This window comes from Megalobrama amblycephala, linkage group LG7 (assembly GCF_018812025.1).
Source record: "Megalobrama amblycephala isolate DHTTF-2021 linkage group LG7, ASM1881202v1, whole genome shotgun sequence".
NCBI lineage: Eukaryota > Metazoa > Chordata > Actinopteri > Cypriniformes > Xenocyprididae > Megalobrama > Megalobrama amblycephala.
The window spans coordinates 55,101,231-55,125,379 of NC_063050.1; the positions used below are offsets into that span (position 1 = coordinate 55,101,231).

The following is a 24,149-nucleotide window of genomic DNA, read 5'->3' on the forward strand; positions in this document are numbered from 1 at the left end:
GTACACATATAGACCTCATCGGGCCGAACAACTTTCGTGCTCTAAGTTAAACACCACGCCAACAGGAAGTCAGCTATTAAGGGTTGTTTGAAAAACGCATGCTCTGGAATTTGATATACTCCTCCTAGACGATTAATCCGATCGCCACCAAACTCGGTCAGCATGAAGTCAAGACACTGATGATTAAAAATTGCCAGGGGATTTTTGATATCTCGAACGGTTTGGCCGTGGCGAGGCAACGAATTTATGGCGAGAAAAAGGAAACAGGAAATGTGTTATAACGTCTGCATACATATATTGATCTTTATGAAACTTCACGAGTGTGTTCGGTTGTAGTAGTCTGATCACATGTATGTGACTATTGTGAGTCAAAGTTATAGCGCCACCAACTGGCAGCAGGAAGTGTATCACTTTTTGAAATGTTTTGAGATCACCCTCTTATTTTTACCTGATTTGCTTCAAACTTCATCAGTGTAATGTCAATACACAGCAGATGTAGACCTATGACAGGATTTTTGATATTTGAAATATTGTTGCCATGGAACAGGTCAAACTGTAATAATATTCTTGAGTGTTTTTGAGGTTCTTAACATGCTTCAAATTGCATGAAACTCGATACACACATCAATATTGTCAACCAGTAGACATGGACAAAGCCATAGAAATGGGCGTGGTGGAGGGGCTCAGTAGCGCCACCTTTTGACAAAAGTGGGGGGGTTAGTTTCCTACAGTCACCAAACTCGGTACACATATTGTTCTCATCAAGCCGGACAATTTTCTAATTTACATTCATTAGCTCTGACAAACAGGAAGTCAGCTATTTTGGTTTGAATGTACATTTTTTGAAAAAACAGGCTTGAATTTTAATACTACTACTCCAACAGGATTTATACAATTTACACCAAACTTTTTTAACTTGGTGCTAACACATTGAAGTTGTTTAATTGCAAACGGATTTTGGATATCTCAAATGGTTTGGCCGTGGCGAGGCAACGAATTTATGCAAGAAAAGGGAAACAAAGTGTTATAACTTCTGCATACATTAATTGATTTTGATGAAATCTTCGCTGAGTGTTCGTTGTACAAGGCTGATTACATGATGTGACTATTGTGAGACAAAGTTAATAGCGCCACCAACTGGCAGCAGGAAATGTGTCACTTTCAGCATACATTGAGATCACCCTCTTATTTTTACCTGATTTGCTTCAAAATTCATCAGAATAATGTTAAACTTGGCACATGTAATACTTTGAAAATGGGCAGGGAGGAGGGGCTCTATAGCGGCACCTTGTAGTGCAGTAAATGTGGAGTGAATTTGACATAGTCCTTTGATGTTTAACCGTTTTAAATGCCTATTGCCCGCTGTGCACAGTTGCCCTGAAGCCACCGGGGTGGCGGTGCCAACGGGCTTGGGCCCGCCATCGCTGCTCGCAGCTATATTTTTTTTTTTTTTTATTTTTTTTTTTCCGTCTTCCGGGGCATTTTGGGGGCCTTAACATGCTCAAAAACTCTTGAAAATTGGCACACACATTGGAATCCGCGGCCACAGGACGCCGGAGAGGCTGGTACCCGGGCGTGGCAGGGGGGCTCAACAGCGCCCCTTGAAAAAGTCTGAAAATTTGGTCCATATATTAAACACGCTTGCACGTATTAGTATGAAACTCAGTACACATATAGACCTCATCGGGCCGAACAACTTTCGTGCTCTAAGTTAAACACCACGCCAACAGGAAGTCAGCTATTAAGGGTTGTTTGAAAAACGCATGCTCTGGAATTTGATATACTCCTCCTAGACGATTAATCCGATCGCCACCAAACTCGGTCAGCATGAAGTCAAGACACTGATGATGAAAAATTGCCAGGGGATTTTTGATATCTCGAACGGTTTGTCCGTGGCGAGGCAACGAATTTATGGCGAGAAAAAGGAAACAGGAAATGTGTTATAACGTCTGCATACATATATTGATCTTTATGAAACTTCACAAGTGTGTTCGTTATAGGAGTCTGATCACATGTATGTGACTATTGTGAGTCAAAGTTATAGCGCCACCAACTGGCAGCAGGAAGTGTATCACTTTTTGAAATGTTTTGAGATCACCCTCTTATTTTTACCTGATTTGCTTCAAACTTCATCAGTGTAATGTCAATACACAGCAGATGTAGACCTATGACAGGATTTTTGATATTTGAAATATTGTTGCCATGGCAACAGGTCAAACTGTAATAATATTCTTGAGTGTTTTTGAGGCTCTTAACATGCTTCAAATTGCATGAAACTCGACACACACATCAATATTGTCAACCAGTAGACATGGACAAAGCCATAGAAATGGGCGTGGTGGAGGGGCTCAGTAGCGCCACCTTTTGACAAAAGTGGGGGGGTTTGTTTTTCCTACAGTCACCAAACTCGGTACACATATTGTTCTCATCAAGCCGGACAATTTTCTAATTTACATTCATTAGCTCCGACCAACAGGAAGTCAGCTATTTTGGTTTGAATGTTAATTTTTTGAAAAAACAGGCTATGAATTTTATAATACTACTCCTACAGGGTTTATCCAATTTACACCAAGCTTTTTTTTAACTTGTTGCTAACACATTGAAGTTGTTTAATTGCAAACGGATTTTGGATATCTCAAACGGTTTGGCCGTGGCGAGGCAACGAATTTATGGCAAGAAAAGGGAAACAAAGTGTTTTAACTCCTGCATACATTAATTGATTTTGATGAAACTTCGGCTTAGTCTTCGTTGTACAAGGCTGATCACATGGATGTGACTATTGTGATTCAAAGTCATAGCGCCACCAACTGGAAGCAGAAAATGTGTCACTTTCAGCATACATTGAGATCACCCTCTTATTTTTACCTGATTTGCTTCAAAATTCATCAGAATAATGTTAAAACTTGGCACATGTAATCCTTTGAAAATGGGCAGGGAGGAGGGGCTCTATAGTGGCACCTTGTAGTGCAGTAAATGTGGAGTGAATTTGACATAGTCCTTTGATGTTTAACCGTTTTAAGTGCCTATTGCCCGCTGTGCACAGTTGCCCTGAAGCCACCGGGGTGGCGGTGCCACCGGGCTTGGGCCCGCCATCGCTGCTCGCAGCTATATTTATTATTATTTTTTTTTTTTCGTCTTCCGGGGCATTTTGGGGGCCTTAACATGCTCAAAAACTCTTGAAAATTGGCACACACATTGGAATCCGCGGCCATTAGGACGCCGGAGAGGCTGGTACCCGGGCGTGGCAGGGGGGCTCGACAGCGCCCCCTTGAAAAAAGTCTGAAAATTTGGTCCATATATTAAACACGCTTGCACGTATTAGTATGAAACTCAGTACACATATAGACCTCATCGGGCCGAACAACTTTCGTGCTCTAAGTTAAACGTCACGCCAACAGGAAGTCAGCTATTAAGGGTTGTTTGAAAAACGCATGCTCTGGAATTTGATATACTCCTCCTAGACGATTAATCCGATCGCCACCAAACTCGGTCAGCATGAAGTCAAGACACTGATGATGAAAAATTGCCAGGGGATTTTTGATATCTCGAACGGTTTGGCCGTGGCGAGGCAACGAATTTATGGCGAGAAAAAGGAAACAGGAAATGTGTTATAACGTCTGCATACATATATTGATCTTTATGAAACTTCACGAGTGTGTTCGTTATAGGAGTCTGATCACATGGATGTGACTATTGTGAGTCAAAGTTATAGCGCCACCAACTGGCAGCAGGAAGTGTATCACTTTTTGAAATGTTTTGAGATCACCCTCTTATTTTTACCTGATTTGCTTCAAACTTCATCAGTGTAATGTCAATACACAGCAGATGTAGACCTATGACAGGATTTTTGATATTTGAAATATTGTTGCCATGGCAACAGGTCAAACTGTAATAATATTCTTGAGTGTTTTTGAGGCTCTTAACATGCTTCAAATTGCATGAAACTCGACACACACATCAATATTGTCAACCAGTAGACATGGACAAAGCCATAGAAATGGGCGTGGTGGAGGGGCTCAGTAGCGCCACCTTTTGACAAAAGTGGGGGGGTTAGTTTTTCCTACAGTCACCAAACTCGGTACACATATTGTTCTCATCAAGCCGGACAATTTTCTAATTTACATTCATTAGCTCCGACCAACAGGAAGTCAGCTATTTTGGTTTGAATGTTAATTTTTTGAAAAAACAGGCTATGAATTTTATACTACTACTCCTACAGGGTTTATCCAATTTACACCAAGCTTTTTTTAACTCGTTGCTAACACATTGAAGTTGTTTAATTGCAAACGGATTTTGGATATCTCAAATGGTTTGGCCGTGGCGAGGCAACGAATTTATGGCAAGAAAAGGGAAACAAAGTGTTATAACTCCTGCATACATTAATTGATTTTGATGAAACTTCGGCTTAGTCTTCGTTGTACAAGGCTGATCACATGGATGTGACTATTGTGATTCAAAGTCATAGCGCCACCAACTGGAAGCAGAAAATGTGTCACTTTCAGCATACATTGAGATCACCCTCTTATTTTTACCTGATTTGCTTCAAAATTCATCAGAATAATGTTAAAACTTGGCACATGTAATCCTTTGAAAATGGGCAGGGAGGAGGGGCTCTATAGTGGCACCTTGTAGTGCAGTAAATGTGGAGTGAATTTGACATAGTCCTTTGATGTTTAACCGTTTTAAGTGCCTATTGCCCGCTGTGCACAGTTGCCCTGAAGCCACCGGGGTGGCGGTGCCACCGGGCTTGGGCCCGCCATCGCTGCTCGCAGCTATATTCTCTTTTTCTACTTGTTGTAGTCTATATTTGTTCCACAATTTTTTATTCCATATTTTTCAAATGACTATTGTCATGTTCATTAAAAAAAAAATCCCAGACTTTCTTATTAAATGTTGAAGACACTCTCTCGTATTTTATTCATCAGGTGAAGATGTGAAGAAAGCAGTGGGTGATCAAGTTTCTTTTCGTCCAGACAAATTCATTCCTCCTGTCACCAGCATCATCTGGAAACACACAAACACTGATGGATATGTTGTCAAGGCGATTGAATGGGATGAAGGAGAAATTCTAATCCCGAATCTGAGATTCAAAGACATCACAACTGTTGATGAGAAGACTGGACAAATCACTATAACTAATCTAAAAGTTGAACATAGTGGAGTTTATACCCTTGAGATCAACAGTAAAGAGCAGCAACAGAGTTTCACCTTGACTGTTATGGGTGAGTGAAAATTAGTTTTTGAAATAATTTAAAAGCCTATATAAATTTCATCATATTTAATATATTATTATGAAGGTTTTTTTAGACTAAGTAGTGGTTCTCTGTTTCATCAGTATTTATCTGTTTAAAGGTTAAATTGAATTATTACGCTCACAAAAATGTTTCAGTAGAAATACCATGACTGATAACAATGATAAACTGAATGATTACCATAACTCTACTTGGAAATATCTCAATGAATTTCAGTTCTGTCCCCTATAAATCATGGTACAGTGATGGTATCTTATTCTTATATCTTTGTATGTGATAATACAATGAATACAACTGATATTCATGCACCATGTTATTTACCGTACTTTAAGGTACTCCTGCCATGGTACAGATCCAGATAAACTATTTTGTATGATGGTACTTTCTTTTTATGTAAAGTGATTGTTTGTATTAAAAAAACAACAACACATTTTATTTTGTTTTGTCTGTAGACTGAACATTCATACACTTTTTCATTGTTTCCTTCACAGAGCGGGTCCCAAAACCTGAGATAAAAACAGAGAAGAGTGAAGATAACCCTGATGTTGTGAATTTGAGATGTGAGTACAGTGAAACGATCATCTGGAAGAATTCTGCTGGAGAAACACTGACGGGTTCACCAATCACTCCGAAAGGAGAGTCCATCACAGTAAAAAAAAATGGAAATCCAGAAACCTTCTACACCTGTACACTCGATAACGGCGCAAGTAAAGAAACCAGTGATCGGGTCTATGAGAGAGATCTGTTCAAAGGTGAGACAGTGATTTACTTCAACATTTCTACTATAAAGGAATGTCAGATTCATTCATGTTTGAAATAAGCTTGAAAAAACATACAAAGAAGCAATATTTCAGGGTTTTATTTGACAGAGCAAATACCGGTGCCATATTTGTTATCTAGTGTCGTGGAAATTCTCAATACATATCTAACTCCTAGTTGTTAATACAATACTACAGTATCTCGAGGTAATTCCCTGAATTCCTGAATACTTACAATAAAATCCAATACTTCCCTGACGTATGGTGACGGCGTCCCGTTAAGAAGCTACTACAACTACCTCAATCACACTTTAGCTGTTACTTTTGTTGTCTTTTGAGCGTAGGATCTTCTATTTCTCAGCTGCGCAGCATATACCTGACACGACTTCCAAGTTGCTCTTTGTAGAAATTAGGTTTTATTTACAGCCGGGAGATAACTGGTCACAACAACCAAGTGAGTCTCAATGAATAGAAAGATACATGCACATTTAAGTCTTACAGTAAAAATCAATGTCTTCATCACTGTGATTTGTTCTGGTGATTGGTTTGTAATGATCTAAGCTAATCATGTGACTGGTCTTTGACCTGAGCATCCTTAGTCTGCATTTTCTGTACATTTCATGTTGACATAAAATATTTCCATCACATTAGGCAGTGAAATTCATACATTTTTAAGAGTGACTTAAATGTCCAAACACTTTTACCACTGTACAGACTTTTTTCAATGTCCATGTCTGTGAATGCTGATCCCAACACATCTCCTCATGTGCTTTTGACTAACTTGTGTTATGTTTCATCTTTTAATATGGACATCAGATGAAAAAAAAAAAAAAAAATGTAAATATAAAATTAAGGACAATAACAGAAACTTCTAAGGCTGGCTATTTTAACATGAGTGTCAGGTAAGACGCATGTATAGATTGCTCTGCTTAGTTATGTTTGTTTATTATAAGCAGCCACTTCTATAAACTCAAGTGAAGCTTGTTTAAATGTTTCTTTTTTTTATAATGCATTAAAAATTATTAAAAATCTCTTTTTTTATTTTCAATTCAGTTGATTTGAATAAATGTCTAATATAATGACTAACGTTGCTTAAGTTTAATATAATGATCATAAAGGCAAGCACATGGCATGTGTCTGATCTATTTTTAGCAGCATTCAGTATGGGATTTAACTGTTTATAGAGGAAGTACACTATTTAAAATGGATCAGGGAATGAGGGATAGGTTTAGACTAGTAGGTTGCAAAATTTCCGTTTAAACATTAATGAAAATACACCCTTTTATTTGTAAATTAGGGCTTTACTTGTATGTATTTCACAGTCCTTGCAGGTTAATGTATTGGTAGCATACTCTGTCGTATGGCTGGGTTAAAAATATAGATTTCTTAATTTCAATTGATTCTTATGTTGATGGGCTGATATCGATTCTCAAAGGATTAGTTCAGTTCAGAATTCAAATTTTCTGATAATTTAATCTCCTCCATGTCATCCAAGATGTTCATGTCTTTCTTTCTTCAGTGGAAAAGAAATGAAGGTTTTTGAGGAAAACATTCCAGGATTTTTCTCCATATAGTGGACTTCACTGGGGTTCAACGGATTGAAGGTCCAAATGTCAGTTTCAGTGCAGCTTCAAAGAGCTCTACATGATCCCAGACGAGGAATAAGAGTCTAATCTAGAGAAACCATCGATCATTTACTAAAAAAAAATAAAAATCATATAGTCTTGCTCAAAAACCTTCACCACGCATTATATAATCACATTGGAAAGGTCTCGCTTGACAAAGGTGGAAGTACCAAGCAAGTGTTTACAAAGCGAAACGGCCTTTACAAAAAAAATGTAAAACAACAATGTCTGACGATTTTGAAGTTGGAGGAGAAAATGAGATGGAGTTTTTTGCCCTGCATCAGTTCACAGGTGTTAGCACAAAACTTCATAGCTGTGTCATATCACCTATTATTAGATACTATTACAAACATTGTGGATTTTATGCAAGTTACACAAGTTTAGTTCATATAAGTGTATTTTGTAATGTGCCATCTGTAGCCTTCATTACAGTACTGAAACATCTTTCATGCAGCAACTGAAGCTCATGTTCTGTTTTTCTTTTCTTCAGATGGATCAAAGAGTGGATCTGGGTTGATAGCGGGTATTGTCATCCTAATCATCTTAATCAGCATCATTGTCGGTGTCCTCATTTTCCTGTATAAACGCAACAAAAACTTCAAAGGTATCCAGGTTTCCTGTTGTTTTATCTTTTAGAATGTGTTTTTGCTCAGAAACTTGAGTTTGTAGATTCCTGTACTTTTCTCCAGCCGCTAGACAGAAGTGTGTTTATTTATGCTTTATGATTATTTCAAAAATTAAAGTTTAAGAGATTATTTTTAGTTTATTTTTAAAGAAATTAAGCATAGCTTTTGCGCTAATAGTGATATTAATGCAGGAAAATGTAACATAGAAGAGCTGCAAGTGTTTGTCTTTAATTTTATCCATGTTTGCATTCTTAGGAAGTGTGTCTTGGATACTCCTGCAATGCTAGAAAAAATGTATTTTTGCAAAGTGTACAGTCAACAACACTTTTATGTTTAGTCTGATAATTGATCAGTTTGTAATGATTACATATTGTTTTTTTACACCAGAGCGTGTTGATGACTGCTTTCCATGTTTGAGTGGTGAGTTTGTTTGTTCGAGTGTCCATTTGTCCATTTGTCCATCACAAATTTTAACATGTTCTTAAACTGACAGAGCACCATCATTATTTTAGACATGGGGGGGAGGGACTGAAATCACGGTATTCCCCAGAAATCATCTCCACTTTTCTCTCCTCTAGCAACAACCCTGTTCATTGTTTCCTTTGATGGATTGTTTGTTATTTTGAGCAATAAATTTGTAATAGGCTTTGTATATTTAACATATTATTCATATCATTCTGCCCTGTGAAGGATTTCTTTACAAAGCTTAAAAGGAAATCATACGTGTTATTTAGGTTTTGTTCAAGTTAAGCATTTTAAATGTGATGAGCATATAATCTCATAATAGTGATATAAAATGAATGAAACAAGACCATTAAGTTATATCATTAATTGCTGATTAATCTGATTCCACACTAAGAGGTTGGAGTAAAGCAGTCTGACTGTATAATACACTCAAACTATCAGAAAACTGTTAATCATATTATCTCTGTATTGCTGACTATGGATCATATCAGATACATAAACATAACAGATGAAACAGTGCAATGAGGGACTTGAAATAAAGCCCTATACAGGTCTTACTTGAAAAGTGTATTTAGCTTTTTTTTTTTTTTTAGGCTAGTTTTTCATTTTATTATATATATATATATATATATATATATAAACTCATGGATCTTCTCTCTTTCTCACAGGTGATCCTGGAGGACGGATAAATAATCCATCAGCGCAGTCAAAGTGTGACGGTAAGATGTAATAAACTGTCAGTACCAGCCACCACAGTATCATTTATTTGCGTGACTTCCTTTACTTGCTTTAACCAGCGCACACAACTTGAAAAAAGAAATGGCTGTATCATGATCAGTAGACGAGGAGTGGAAGTAGAAGCGCCGCAACTATACGATCAATCTATAATCCCAGCCATTCTGAAGCGGTTCTAAACTGCAGTGGAAAAGCAAAGCAAAAGTAAAGAGAGCTGTGCCATGTAGGGGTGGGACAGAATATTGATATGGCGATATATCGTCATCCTTCTCTGTGCGACACTAGAATCATATCGCTGTGCCAAATATATTTTAATTTAAAAAAATAAAACACTATAAATAGATTTCTCTGCTCAAAGCGTCACTACTTCAAGGCACTCAACACATGAATGAGGGAAACATGAACATAAGTTAACTAGCCTAAGAAAAAGAGGTTATTAAAGGGTTAGTTCACCAAAAAATGAAAAGTCTGTCATTTATTATTCACCCTCATGCCGTTCCAGACCCGTAAGACCTTCGTTCATCTTCGAAACACAAATTAAGATATTTTTGTCGAAATCTGATGGCTCAGTGAGGCCTCCATAGCCAGCAATGACATTTCCTCTCTCAAGATCCATTAATGTACTAAAAACATGTTTAAATCACTTCATGTGAGTGTTACAATAGCTGGTTGTGAGCATTAACACGCATGACGAGGAGGATAGAAGTATAACTCTCTTTAATAAATCCACAAAGAAGGTGCTCCACAGACAGGTAAAATGAGGAGACAACCTCACTACACATGAACGATACCGGACAACACAAGACTGAAAACACAGGGCTAATATACACAGGATAACAAGGTGGGTGATGGAACATACCTGGTGGTGATAATGAGGTGATCAGTAACTATGGGAACAAACTAGTGGCGGGAAATGGCACAACACAAGTCCAAAACAGAGCGCTGTGGAGAGGGGAAGATGAAGATGAGATGCTGAAGATGGTGTAGGAGGTGGCTCGGAGGCGGACGGCTAACCGTGAGGAGGCGAAGTGCAGGAGTCCAGGGTGATGCAGGTGATGGAGTCCAGGGAGGTGTAGGTGGTTGTGAAATCCAGTGAGTAGCCTTGAGCAGGGGAGTCCAGGTGATGCTCCAGGCCACAGCCAGGACGGCGACCCACGGCGGCGTTGCTGGAGGGAGGAGCTGAGGTGGTAAAACTCTCCAAACAACCTTGGGGAGGCGTGGAAGCAGCGCAGCCAATGGATGTGGAGCCTTGGGCGAAGACAGAGAGCCGAAGGAGCGGAGTGATGCCAATGGTCTCGGAGTCTGCGACGGAGTCGCAGCGACGGCCCCCCGAGGTGGAAGCAGGGTACCGGAGGGCTGAGGTGGAGCTGGAACGACTGAGGGCCGAGGCGGAGCCTGAAAGAAGGTGGAGTCAATCAGAGCCGTAGGGTGGAGGGTCGGAGAGCCTTGAATGACCCATAAGTCCGTGGCGATGTAATTGTGATGTCTGACCCAGGTGGAGTCGAGTGTCCGAGGGAGTCCAGTGGAGCCAAACGCTCGATGGTCTCTGCTGTAGACGAGGGTGGAAGGAGCAGCGGCGGAGGAGTCAGGACGATGAGCCGAGGTGTTACGGCGGGATCTGAGGCCGGAGGCGGAGCCGCAGGATCTTCATCGCCTGAAGCTGGCTCACAGCAGGCCCCAGGTGTAGCCACGCCACTGAGAGGAGGCTGGTGTAGAGCTGAGGGAATGATGTGAGACAGCAAGGGCTGGGTAGCAGGTATGGTTGAGGGCTGGAGAAAGGGCTGGTGAACAGAGGGACTGAAAAATAAAAAATCTTGTATAGAGGTTTGGAGAGAAGGTGGGAGAGGAAGGCTGGGCGGGACCAGTTCATCCAAAATAGAACAGACAGTCTCAGGAGGAATTAACGGAGGAAGGTAATCCTCTCTAAACTCAAAGCAACACTCATTGGTGCATGCCTGGAACTCACTCTCAGTGGCGGGAGTGTGGGCGGGGCTCCATTACAAACCCTCGTCTTCCTCACTGTCTCCCTCGGCAATGGATGTTGCAGCGAACTCACACACCTGGTCAGACACGCTGTGCTCCGGCCCACGGCAATGTTACGCTCAGTCGTTCCACTCGTCGCTGGCTCTTGCATCGCGGTGGAGGCGGGCTCTCTGTCTTCGGTGGTGTCGCGCTGACTTTCCACGCCGTCTGGAGGTTCCTGGCTGGGCACTGGAGTGGGAGTGGGGCTGGCGTCGTTGTCGCAGAATCCCGCGGTCATAGACGATCCACGTGACGCCAGCACCCACTCCACGTATTCAGGGAAGCTCCCTCGAGGCCCTTCCCCGGACAGCTGCGCTTTGGAGGCGGTGTTGAGGCCGGCATACAGGAAGTTGCAAAGGCTGCTGTCCAGGAAATGTGTAGCTGGTGCTAGGAACAAAAAAATCGTCCAAATGTGCCTCGAGGGAGCGATCCTTCTGCTCAAGGCAGATTAACAGATATGCAGGTGTGCACATGGTGACGAAAACAAAAAGTGAAACACGAAAAACACTAACACGGAAAACAACAAACACACGCCGCAATCTGTATAACTGTTTGGGTCCGGTATTCTGTTACAATAGCTGGTTGTGAGCATTAACATGCACGACGAGGAGGATAGAAGTATAACTCTCTTTAATAAATCCACAAAGAAGGTGCTCCACAGACAGGTAAAACAAGGAGACAACCACACTACACATGAACGATACCAGACAACACAAGACTGAAAACACAGGGCTAATATACACAGGATAATAAGGTGGGTGATGGAACACAGCTGGTGGTGATAATGAGGTGATCAGTAACTATGGGAACAAACTAGAGGCGGGAAATGGCACAACACAAGTCCAAAACAGAGTGCACATGTAACAGTGAGTACAGTGGTTCAATATTAATATTATAAACATATTTAAATCAGTTCATGTGAGTAGAGTGGTTCAATATTAATATAATAACGCGATGAGAATATTTTTGGTGCGCCAAAAAAACAAAATAACGACTTATATAGTGATGGCCGATTTCAAAACACTGCTTCAGGAAGCTTCGGAGCGTTATGAATCAGCGTGTCGAATCATGATTTGGATCGCCAAAACTGCTGAAATCACGTGACTTTGGCACTCCGAAAAGCTGATTTGACATGCTGATTCATAACGCTCCGAAGCTTCTATTATAAACTATTGCACCTTTGACGAATTTACTGAAGTTATGTTTACAGTGGATTGCTCCCTTTTTCAAGTATAATTCTACTAAATGATCTCTCAAAGTGAATAATATCACATTATGATAAAGATGATAAAGACACTGAAAATGTTTGACATAAGCACAGCAATGTTTATAATTCTTTACTCTGCATTCTCTGAATCTGTGTTTTTGACACACTTAGTTTTTAGCTGTTCTTGACTGCTGTCTGTTTATATTTGTGATTTCATAGAGAGTGAGCCTCTGTAAACAGGAAATGAAAAAAAGGAGCAGAAAACAATGATGGTAAGATAAAATGCACATCAGTTGAGTTTCTGGACTGAAACAGCCTGATTTCTCTCATTCATAATCAAAGTTGAGTGTTCATTTGAACTTCATGCTCCGTCATAATTTCTGTTTAAATAGTTTCCTTACCCACTCTCCCTGTCTTTCTCCCCCCTCACTTCCTAACCACAGGACACTGCAGAACTCTGAACACCAATATCTAAATCAAGATGTACAAAAGTGTACAGGGTGATTGAGGTGATTGGGCCTATTGTTTTAAAGATTATGAACTGCTGTCTCAAAACAGCTACAGGTTCCAGATGATATGAAGTATGCCATTATCTATCCACTTCTCAAAAAGCCTAGTTTAGACCCGACAGTGCTGACTAAGGGTGTTTTCACACCTATGGATCGCAAACAGGACTAAATTTGTTACAATGTTGCATTTTCTTCTTGGTTCGGTTCGCTTTCACATGGCAACATTTCAAAGCGTACCAAAATGCGTTTAGGCAAGTCACATGCGAGTAAAACTGCCCTCTTATTGCAGAGTTTTCTTTGCGTCATCCATCAAAATAACGATTGACAAGTTCGCTCCATGAGATTATTGTGGCTTTATTTGTAACTGTCGAGACACACGCAAACACTTTATAAATGTAGCCGTCTTTCCCGCTGTTAAATTATATAACGTACTACATTCATATTAATACTGCGGCAAATTCAAACGCGCGCTCTTTCTCTCTCTCGGTCTGTCTCTGGTTTCCCAGCGCTGTGTAGTAGGCGACCTGTCAGCGTGTCGAGAGAGACTACATTTTATAATGAAGCAGAGCAGGAAAAAGGCTTTGTCGGGACAGCATTCTCACACGGAGAAGTGCAGTTACACAACAGAGGCGCTCGTTGGTTTACATCTGTGGTAAATAATGTGCTCACTCACAGAATCAGACACTACCGCTTTTTATATCACATTTTCCGTTATGAATTATGATGTCATTTGGTTCGTTGGTCCGTTAACTGGGTCCGATTGCTTTCACATCTCAAGCGAACCGCTCCAGAGTTCGTTTGAAAGCGTACCGAGACCACCTCTTCAAGCAGGTCTCGGTACGCTTGTTTGGTCCGCTTTTAGTGCGCACCCGAGTGCGATTGCTGCTTTCACACCTGCCCAAACGAACCGCACCAAAGGGGGAAACGAACTCTGGTACGATTCAACCGAACTAAATGAGGCAGGTGTGAAAGCACCCTAATTTTGGGCCAGTATCAAATCTTTGTTTTATGTCAAAAAGTAAAAAAAAAAAATTGTTTTGCAATTATTTTTTGAAGTGTTTCAATCAGGTTTTAAGAAAAAACATTCCACAGAAACGGCACTGGTTAAAGTTCTTAACAACATTTTATTGACTCTTGACTCTGGCAAATCTGCTGTGTTAATGCTGTTAGCATTCGATACTATTGTTCTGCTCTCTCGTTTGGAGCACTGGGTGGGCATTCAGGGTAATGCCCTTAAAGGATTAGTCCACTTTTAAATAAACTTTTCCTGATAATTTACTCACCCCCATGTGATCCAAGATGTTCATGTCTTTCTTTCGTCAGTCGAAAAGAAATTAAGGTTTTTGATAAAAACATTCCAGGATTATTCTCCTTATAGTGGACTTCAATGGGCACCAAACGGTTGAAGGTCAAAATGTCAGTTTCAGTGCAGCTTCAAAGAGCTTTAAACAATACCAGATGAGGAATAAGGGTCTTATCTAGAGAAACGATCGGTCATTTTCAAAAAAAATACAACTGTATATGCTTTATATAATCAGATGATCGCCTTGTACGGGCTTCTGTTTTCTGTATTCTTCAAAAAGCTTATGCAGTATGTCCTACGCCTTCCCAATTCTACTTGCGGAAAAACAAAACTGCCGCCGCATTTGTTCCGTAAGTAGAATAGGAACTGAAACTGTAATTTTGACCTTCAACTGTCTGGAGGCCATTGAAGTCCACTGTAAGGAGAATAATCCTGGAATGATTTCATCAAAAACCTTAATTTCATGAACATCTTGGATGACATGGGGGTGAGTAAATTATCAGGAAAAGTTTATTTAAAAGTGGACTACTCCTTTAAATGGTTTCAATCCTATTTTAATAACAGAAGGTTCTCCGTTGGTATTGGTGAATTTACTTCGGATGCAGCTCCTGTTATGTATGGTGTCCTCCAAGGTTCCATTCTCGCACCGATTCATTTTCCTCGTATATGCTTCCCCTGGGGTCAATTTTTAAGAAACACGGTGTCTCCTTCCATTTGTTATGCTGATGATACCCAAATTGTTCTGCCCCTGGGATCTGATCATCGGGTTGGAATACTTTGTTGGCTTATCTAGAAGATGTTAAGGGCTGGATGTCTGGAGCAGAATCTGGAGCAAACACTGCATGCTAATGGGATCAAACTCCACCTAGGTCTCTCTCACACAATTACCTCCTGTATATAAATGAATTTCATCTTGCAATGAATTCTCACCACTACCTTACATCCCCCAAAGAGTGTTTACCATTTGGTAATTTCATAAGATATCAAAGGAGGGTGGCAAAGGGTTCGGGGAATCTGTAAACAGATCCCACATGATTGCTGTGTGTAGTTCTCATTGCCAGGTAAATACTTTCAAAGTCTTCATTTGTATTATTGTATGCTTTATTTACTATTATTCAAATTTGACTTGAACCTGTATTACTTCAATTACCTGTATAATAAATTATGTTTGAATTTATTCTGCCTTACTCTGAAATTATTTTCTCAAGTAGATTAAGTGAAGGTTATGTTACCGCAAATCTGGGTCAGGTTAGTAACGGACTAAAGTCCAGTTTTGAATGGAGCATTGGGCACACCGACTGAGATTTTAGAGTTCTGACTAACATTTGGTATTAGTTCAAGCGTACTTAGACTGTAAAGGCTAAAATGGAAATTTCCGTTTAGGAAAAAAATGTTGATCGACCAGCCTAAATAGGGTGAGCCTTACCTCTGTTTAATGTAATGTTATTCTAGCTAAGTGTACATGGGAAACCATGGCATGACTAAACCAAAACTACTATCAGAGAAAGTAACATTGGTCGGCTTATATCTCTAGTAGTGGTCATGACCTCTGACTACAACTAATATTGCTTTAATTCAATGGTAATCTATGAGGACTAAACCTTTTTATCATTGGAGTCAGATAAAAGAAAAGAGATAATTCTTGTGAGAAAATGTGTTTGATTTGATCTTGTTGCAAAAGAAGACCGTAGCACGCAGGAACCCTTCTACCGCGCCATTGGCTACCGTCCTTGGACCAGTGGACGGACCTTACACTAAAAAATATTATTTTATACTACACAAATTTGGTAATTAAAGTTTAATTGAAATATTGAATAAACTAACACCTAATGTTTACCTTTAAGTGTTAGTCAGCAACCGCACACCAGCATGCGCTAATGTAACCATCAGAGAGACAATCTCTATTTATTTGCATGAACTGTTAAAACAAATTGTTCTTTTTAAGCGGTGCTGTGTTTGAAATCACTCCACTATTCCCTACATTACTCCACTAATATAGTCCACTTGAAGGAGGGAATGAAACCAAATTCCCTTTAAGACAGGTCATTTCACTCGGCGGCAATCTTTGAAACGCCTCTCAGGCATTCAAGTGCAGCTCCTATATCTCTTTGAATGGGGAAACATCAAATTCTCCAAAGCTGTTTGTCAAGCTTTTGATTACAAATTCATATTTGAAATCTCCAATGAAATCTGATAACAACTGTCTCATAAATTTAGTTTCTAAACGCTCGAATAATGACAAAAAACTATTTTTCAGGCTGGATCAACCTAGTACGCATGCGCAGTCCTAAAAGTGCGTCTCTTCTGACTTATTTCGGAGGCTCACGTCTGACTGTTTCTATAGAAACCGGAGCTTCTAACGGCCGCTGCAGTGACGCGATGACTTTACCAATCGGCGATCGGCTCTTATTTAGAAGGCGGGACTTATTATTTCGCCATTCGTCTATAGTCTTCGATGAAACGAGAGAGTGAATTCGGACACTGAGTCAAAGACTATAGAATAACACAAGATGTGTCACTCGTATTGTTTTGAATGGGAGAAAGTGTAACGCGCAATATGGCGGAATAAGTCCCGCCTTCTAAAGCCAAGAGCCAATCGCTGACTGGTAAAGTAATCGCGTCACTTCAGCGGTCCGTTAGAATCACCGGTTTCTATAGAAACAGTCAGACGCGCGCCTCCGAAGAGACGCGCATTTAGGTCTGCGCATTCGCATTAGCTTGATCCAGCCTGAAAAAATACAGTTTTTTTTTTTTGTCATGATTCGAGCGTTTAGAAACTAAATTTATGAGTCGGTTGTTAGATTTCATTGGTGATTTCAAATATGAAATGTAATCGTAAGGTTGGCGAACAGTTTTGGAGAATCTGATGTTTCCCCATTCAAAGAGATAGGAGCTGCATGATGGCCCAGGATGCCCGAGAGGCGTTTCAAAGATGGCCGCCGAGTGAAATGACTTGTCTTAAAGGGACTTTGACTGAGTGCAGCGGATTAAGGCTGACAATTTCGCATAGTTTGTGCTTGCTGTTCAATAATCATTTGAAACGTAGCAAACTGGCAGATCCAGTAGTAATGAATATATATGTTAAACTTTGCCATGAAAACTAGCGGCCGCATATGATTTGAGTTTCTATTGTATTTCTATAGTAATAGCTTTAATTGCAATCTTTCCATTAAAGTTAGTTCACCTAAAAATTAAAATAATGTAATTTATTACCAAGCCGTTCCAACCCGTAAGACCTTCTTTCATCTTCAGAACACAAATTAAGATATTTTTGATGAAATCGATGGCTCAGTGAGGCTCCATAGCCAGCAATGACATTTCCTCTCTCAAGGTCCATTAATGTACTAAAAACATATTTAAATCAGTTCATGTGAGTACAGTGGTTCATAATAATAAAGTGACTAGCAGTGACAGCTAGCGTGGTTGAAAAAAATCTGTCCATTTCTCACTTCGGTGGTGCGTCGCCCTGTTGCCCTAATGAAGAAACCGCTCCTTTTAAACCACCAAACTGCTGAAATCATGTGACTTTGCCGCTCCGAACCGCTGAATCGACACAAAGATTCATAATGCTCCGAAACTTCCTGAAGCAGTGTTTTGAAATTGGCCAACATTAATTTGTTATTTCGTTTTTTTGGTGCTCCAAAAATATCCTCGCCATAATATTAATATTGAACTATTGTACTCACATGAACTGATTTAAATGTTTTTAAATATGTTTTTCATGCGAAGTAGAACATTTAAATCATAATCATATTTTATCATAATAAAATAGGAGATATGATGAGATCTTTCATGTACTGTGAATGTTTTTTTCTTGTTTTGTTTTGTTCCTGCTTTTGTATTTGATTTATGTATATGCTTTAAACAGACTGGGTAAAAAATGTACTGTGTGCAGTGCACTACTGTACTTTTTCTTGCAATAAAAAAGCTAAATAAAATGGTTGTAATGTTCTTAATGGCCACTAGATGGCGACATTAAACCGCTGAATGTCTGAACGCCGCACCCTTTACTTTCGGTTTCGTTTAAGCGGGGCTTCCTCTACAGTCAGTCCTTTCTTCATGGTGTCTCGGGTGTGCGCCTAAATACTTTCTGGGTAAAATACAGCAGAAGAGCGCATGAAAGCGTACTTTGTTTAAAGATGGTGCTTCTAAGATTCTTGTCGACCGTCATCTGCGCTGTGTTGATCGCCACAGGAGCCGTTTCAGGTACTTGATTCGTCTGTTAGCATTTGACCGAAGCTAGCATAAAAACAAGAGAGAAAAAAATCGGCATTGGCTTCTTCAAGCCGTTTAGTTTTAAAAGATATTATAATATTGTAGGGTAATTTACAAATACCAAATGATTACGGTGTACTTTAGATAATTATACTCACTACAGTATTTGCCGTGGAGTTATTATCAGCCCCACAGGGCGAGGCCTACACATCCATACAAAAGGGCGTGTAGTTAATAATTCAGACGATTATAACATGACTACTTTAATACATCACGATAGTAATCATGTCTATATATTGTGTTCTTTACATGTATTTCATGTATAGTACATATTTCGATACCATACTATGCCCAAATACGGTCATTTTTAGGTTACTTTTAGGGACTTTTTTGGTTGACGTGATGTTCGCCGGAAATGAGTCTCGCTTGTTCCAATCTTTGACTTGGGTAAAGTTGGTTTTATATTCGCACATTCGGACTTCTGATAAATTCAGACTTTCCAATAAATGTGCAATAAATTAATGTTTGTGAATTTTAAGCAGCGACATGATATTGACAACCAACGATTGTCAACTTACAACATTTTTCACAGTCGATCAAAATAGGCAAGTATTGTTTTAATGGCATATTTACTTGTGAATGTCCACTGAATGTCCAATGTAGTGTGATTAACAAGGCTATTTAATACGGATGTCCGAATGTGCGAATATAAAACCAACTTTACCCAAGTCAGTCTTTGAACCAAAAATGGGTGGAATTGCTTTGCAGTGCAACTTTTAATGCAACTTTTTGCAGGTGCTGCTCTCATTGGTGGTTATCTATAAATATAACTTTTCTCCAAACAAATGTATGATTTAAATTAGAATAACAGGCATATAACGTTTAAACATAAAAAATGGGTTAATAAAGGCATTACGGTGTATTTGTTTGTCATTTAATGAAAATTGTCACCTGTATACAATATAAAGAATATTGTATAAAGAATATTGTATAGTTTTCGATGCGATACCATCTGGTTTAAAATGTCTGTTTAAATTAAATGTAAGTAAGGAGACTGTCTTAAACCTGATGTTGAACTGAAGGGACAGAAGAGCGCAATATCTTCTAAAACATTTTGGCATTATAAATTTAAGCGACATTGAGTGGAAATATGTATGGTTTGGACTGAGAAAGATAATGTTGTTCACTTATTTATTATTATTATTATTATTATTATTATTATTACTGCATTTATAGCAGAATGTTTTGTATTTTGACTTAGACGTCTTTCTCTGTAAATGCTTAGGCATGAAAGATTATTTAATTAAATAGATAAAGATTACCACCAAATATAGACTTTATTGTTAATCTTTATTTGATTATGGGAAATACCATATACATAAGTTTTATATATATATATATATATATATATATATATATATATATATATATATATATATATATACACAGACTATATTCTTTTTATTCTACTTGTTGTAGTCTTTATTTGTTCAAAAATGTTTTATTCCATATTTTGCAAATGACTATTGTCATGTTCATTGTTTGTAATGTGACTGGCATTTCAATAAAGAAAAAAAAATCACTTGCTTGTTGAATGTTGACTAACACACTCTCTTATATTTTGTTCATCAGGTGAAGATGTGAAGAAAGCAGTGGGTGATCAAGTTTCTTTTCGTCCAGACAAATTCATTCCTCCTGTCACCAGCATCATCTGGAAACACATAAACACTGGTAATATTGTTGTCAAGGCGATTGAATGGGATGAAGGAGAAACTCTAATCCCTAATCCGAGATTCCAAAACATCACAAAAGTTGATGAGAAGACTGGACAAATCACTATAATTAATCTAAAAGTTGAACATAGTGGAGTTTATACCATTGACATCAACAGTAAAGAGCAGCAACAGAGATTCACCTTGACTGTTATGGGTGAGTGAATATTGATTATTGAAATATTTTAAAAGCCTGATTTATTAATAACATCATATTTAATAATACCATATTATTATAAAAATTTTTTTTAAATAGATTAAATAGTGCTTCTCTATTCCATAGTTTTATCAGTGTAAAACTATCAGTTTTTTTTTTATTTGTTTAAAGGTAAAATTGAAATTAAAGACTTATTAAGCTGACAAAAATAACAGTATGAATGGCAGTACCATGGTATTCTGTGATGTTTCTTGGAATACTATAGAAATACCATGACATATGACTAGTAACATGGTGAATTGAATGGTTATTAGAAATATATCTGTAAATATCTTGGAGTACAATGAATTTCAGTTCTGTCCCCTATAAATCATGGTACAGTGATGGTATCTGATTCTTATATCTTTGTAATTTGTGATAATACAATGGTACTGATGTTCATGCACCATGGTATTTACTGTACTTTAAGGTGCTACTACCATGGTACACATCTAGATAAACAATTTAGTACAATGGTAAATTTTTTTAAGTGATAGTTTGTAATTTTTTTTTTAAAAACGAGTTTTTACAAGCCTTGTGTAGTTGTTTTGATTGTATTTTGTTTCGTCTGTGGACTGAACGTTCATACACTTTTTCTTTGTTTCCTTCACAGAGGGGGTCCCCAAACCTGAGATTACAATAGAGCCGACTGAAAACCCTGATGTTGAGTATTTGAGATGCGAGTACAACGAAAAAATCATCTGGAAGAATTCTACTGGACATATACTGCCAGGTTCACCAATATCTCCGAAAGGAGAGTCCATCACAGTAAAAAAAAATGGAGATCCAAACAACTTCTACACCTGTACACTGAACAACACAGTGAGTGAGAAGACCAGTGATCCGGTCTATGAGAGAGATCTGTTTAAAGGTGAGACTGCTATTTACTTCAACATTACTCAGGCATGAAAATCCCTCACCTTTCAGCGAAATTCGCCGTTTTGAAACCAAAATAGGTGACCTACGTGAATCGTGTAGATTCGATGAGATTTTTTTTGGGGGGGGGGGTATTCATATTCAGTGAACTGCGAACAGGTGCGCATGCCAGAAGGGAGTGCGAGATTCGGTGAACTGCGAACAGGTGCGCATGCCAGAAGGGAGCGCGAGTGCATGGAAGTATTAACGCGAAGGACCTTGCATCACCAGTGCAGACCACCATCAGAAGCTGAAAGCATGCCTGGCCTCAGCGATTTACCTGACTGAATTTGGTGAGTGATGGCAGGGCTCGACAATAAGGACTGCCCGATGGCACGGGGCCAGTGTGAACGACGCTCGGGACAGTAGACGCACCGGTCACTTGCCCGATCGGGCCAGTGCTGTAGGGTGTGCGTTATATATCGTCTATGATATCGTAATTGATTTAACGATCTGAAATTATCGAGTATGTCCCTCACTTTACAAAAACATAGTCTACATAGTCTACTAGACATAGTCTAGTAGGTTAGAGTAACGTTAGTGTGTGCGCATATTAAAGTGTACACTTTCACTGCGTGATTTAGTCTATTAAAATGCCCCCAAAATTCAAGATAAGGGGCAAAAATGCCCCTGTATATATTTCATATATAATTTAATAAAGCTAATCAATATTGCACAAAGAGCGCCGTTTTTCTCCAAATATTAGCATGATTACAAATGTGATATTGATTTTATATAGCGTACAGTTTAATGAACAACAACTTAATATCAAGTGACTTACATTTTAGACACCAAATCATCTGTTTCACTGTATTTCGCCAACGAATATAGTTCCAAAGTCCACAGCATTGTTGAGCAACACTTCCTGAATGAATCAGCCGCTTGAATGAATCGGTTGAATCTCAATGATTCGCTCATTAACAGTGATTCGCTGCCACCTACTGGCGGGTTTAATTTCACATTTAAAGTGTCTTCATTTTTTTAAAATTTCAAATAACAGTATTTAATGTTTTATATTTTGAACATTAAAAACATTTTTATGCATCTGTAACTGCTCTTGATTAACTTTAATAAAGTTATCTATTCTATAGTTATACATTAGATTACAATTTCTGTACCTGAAAATCTTCTGTTTAAACCTACATGAAAAACTTGAAAAGCACCATTTATTTAATTTATATGTTTGTTCTGTTGTATTTATTTGTGCTATTACTCGTAATTTGATTATTTGTTACTATTTTACTACTTACTGTTTATTTGTCTAACAATATTTAAAATATTTAATCTAGTAGCTTTTGGTGTCATAACCTTATTTATTGAGGTTAAATGTATTAAAACAATGAAAACAATAACTATGCTTATTTTATAGGCCCATTTTCTTGTCTTTTACTTTTATTAATTTTTTGCTGTGGGGCCCGGAAAATTTTGGCGGGGCAAGTAAAAATTTGAACCACTGGCCAAACTGGGCCAGCAGAAAAAATCCTTAGCATTGAGCCTTGGTTGGTTTCAATAATTGTAATATTTTCTGGTAGATCTAAGTTAAGTTACCCAGGAGCTCTGTTGACATAGACTTAGCTAACGTTAGCTACAGCTTGATGAATGGAGTCATTGAACACAGCAGGAGAGAACGCAACGTTAGCCAGCTAGCTAAGGCTCCAGTGGAAAATTATTAGCTAACGCTACCGTTTTTGAGGAGGTAGATTTTGAGGTGAGGGGACTGACAAGGCGGAAGGTAAAGTGGTCCACCGTTCTATCAATAAGCAGACCTGCCAACCTGTACGCAATTTGCATAGCGGATACGCATTTTAACTTCAAAGTACGCTGGTACGATTTGTCACTCTAAACTAAGCAAAAACCTGGTGACGCTTCTGTGCACGCGCAGTCCTCAAATCAAGCAACGGCAAAAGAAGAAGAGTTCGACCAATCATAGCGCTAGGTTCTTCCCCCAAATATACTGTAAATGTTAGACCCAGTGACAGGCTGGCATGAAATGGCTTGCATAATACTTAGTAAGGAGGTCATAATAATTTTTGACTCATGGCTGAAGTTAAGTTTCTCCAGCTTCCCAAGTTGGCAAAAAAAGCATCTCAAAATGCATCAGATTGATTCTTTAAAATATGGAAAATTTAAATGTATCTTATGGGGGAGCATGCCCCCGGACCCCCCTAGAGGGGTAATATCCTTCTCACCTTTTTCACCCCTGACCCGTTTTCATGCCTGATTACTACTATTGAGGAAAGTCCCTTGAGATTCAGAATAATTTTTATGTTTAGGTGGAGCTGAGATGTTCCTTATGTTTAGAAGTTGTATTTACATTCACAAGTATTTGGACACCTACATCACACTTAAAATATCTGAATGGCATTGCATTAGAATTAGATAAAATAGCAAAGCAAGAAATTGCCTTTGATTTACTTGGAATTAATTTTGAGGTAAACCTGAGTTTATATCTTTGCTTTAAATTTTAAGACCCTCAGCTGCTGTCATACACAAATGGATGATAATGGCAAATATCCACACGAAGCCAGAGCTTTCCCTATCTTATCTTT

The 24,149-nt window shown here is 38.8% G+C and overlaps 1 protein-coding gene across 1 annotated transcript in view; it reads left to right on the plus strand.

Moving 5' to 3' along the window:
- The first annotated feature begins 18,517 nt into the window (after positions 1–18,517).
- si:ch211-132g1.3 overlaps positions 18,518–24,149 on the plus strand; it is a 29,116-nt gene continuing 23,484 nt past the window's right edge. Inside the window, exons 1-3 of the mRNA XM_048198151.1 lie at positions 18,518–18,708; positions 20,350–20,646; positions 21,299–21,556. Coding sequence (XP_048054108.1) covers positions 18,642–18,708; positions 20,350–20,646; positions 21,299–21,556 — 622 coding nt within the window. The 5' untranslated portion in view covers positions 18,518–18,641. The remainder of the gene's footprint in view (positions 18,709–20,349; positions 20,647–21,298; positions 21,557–24,149) is intronic.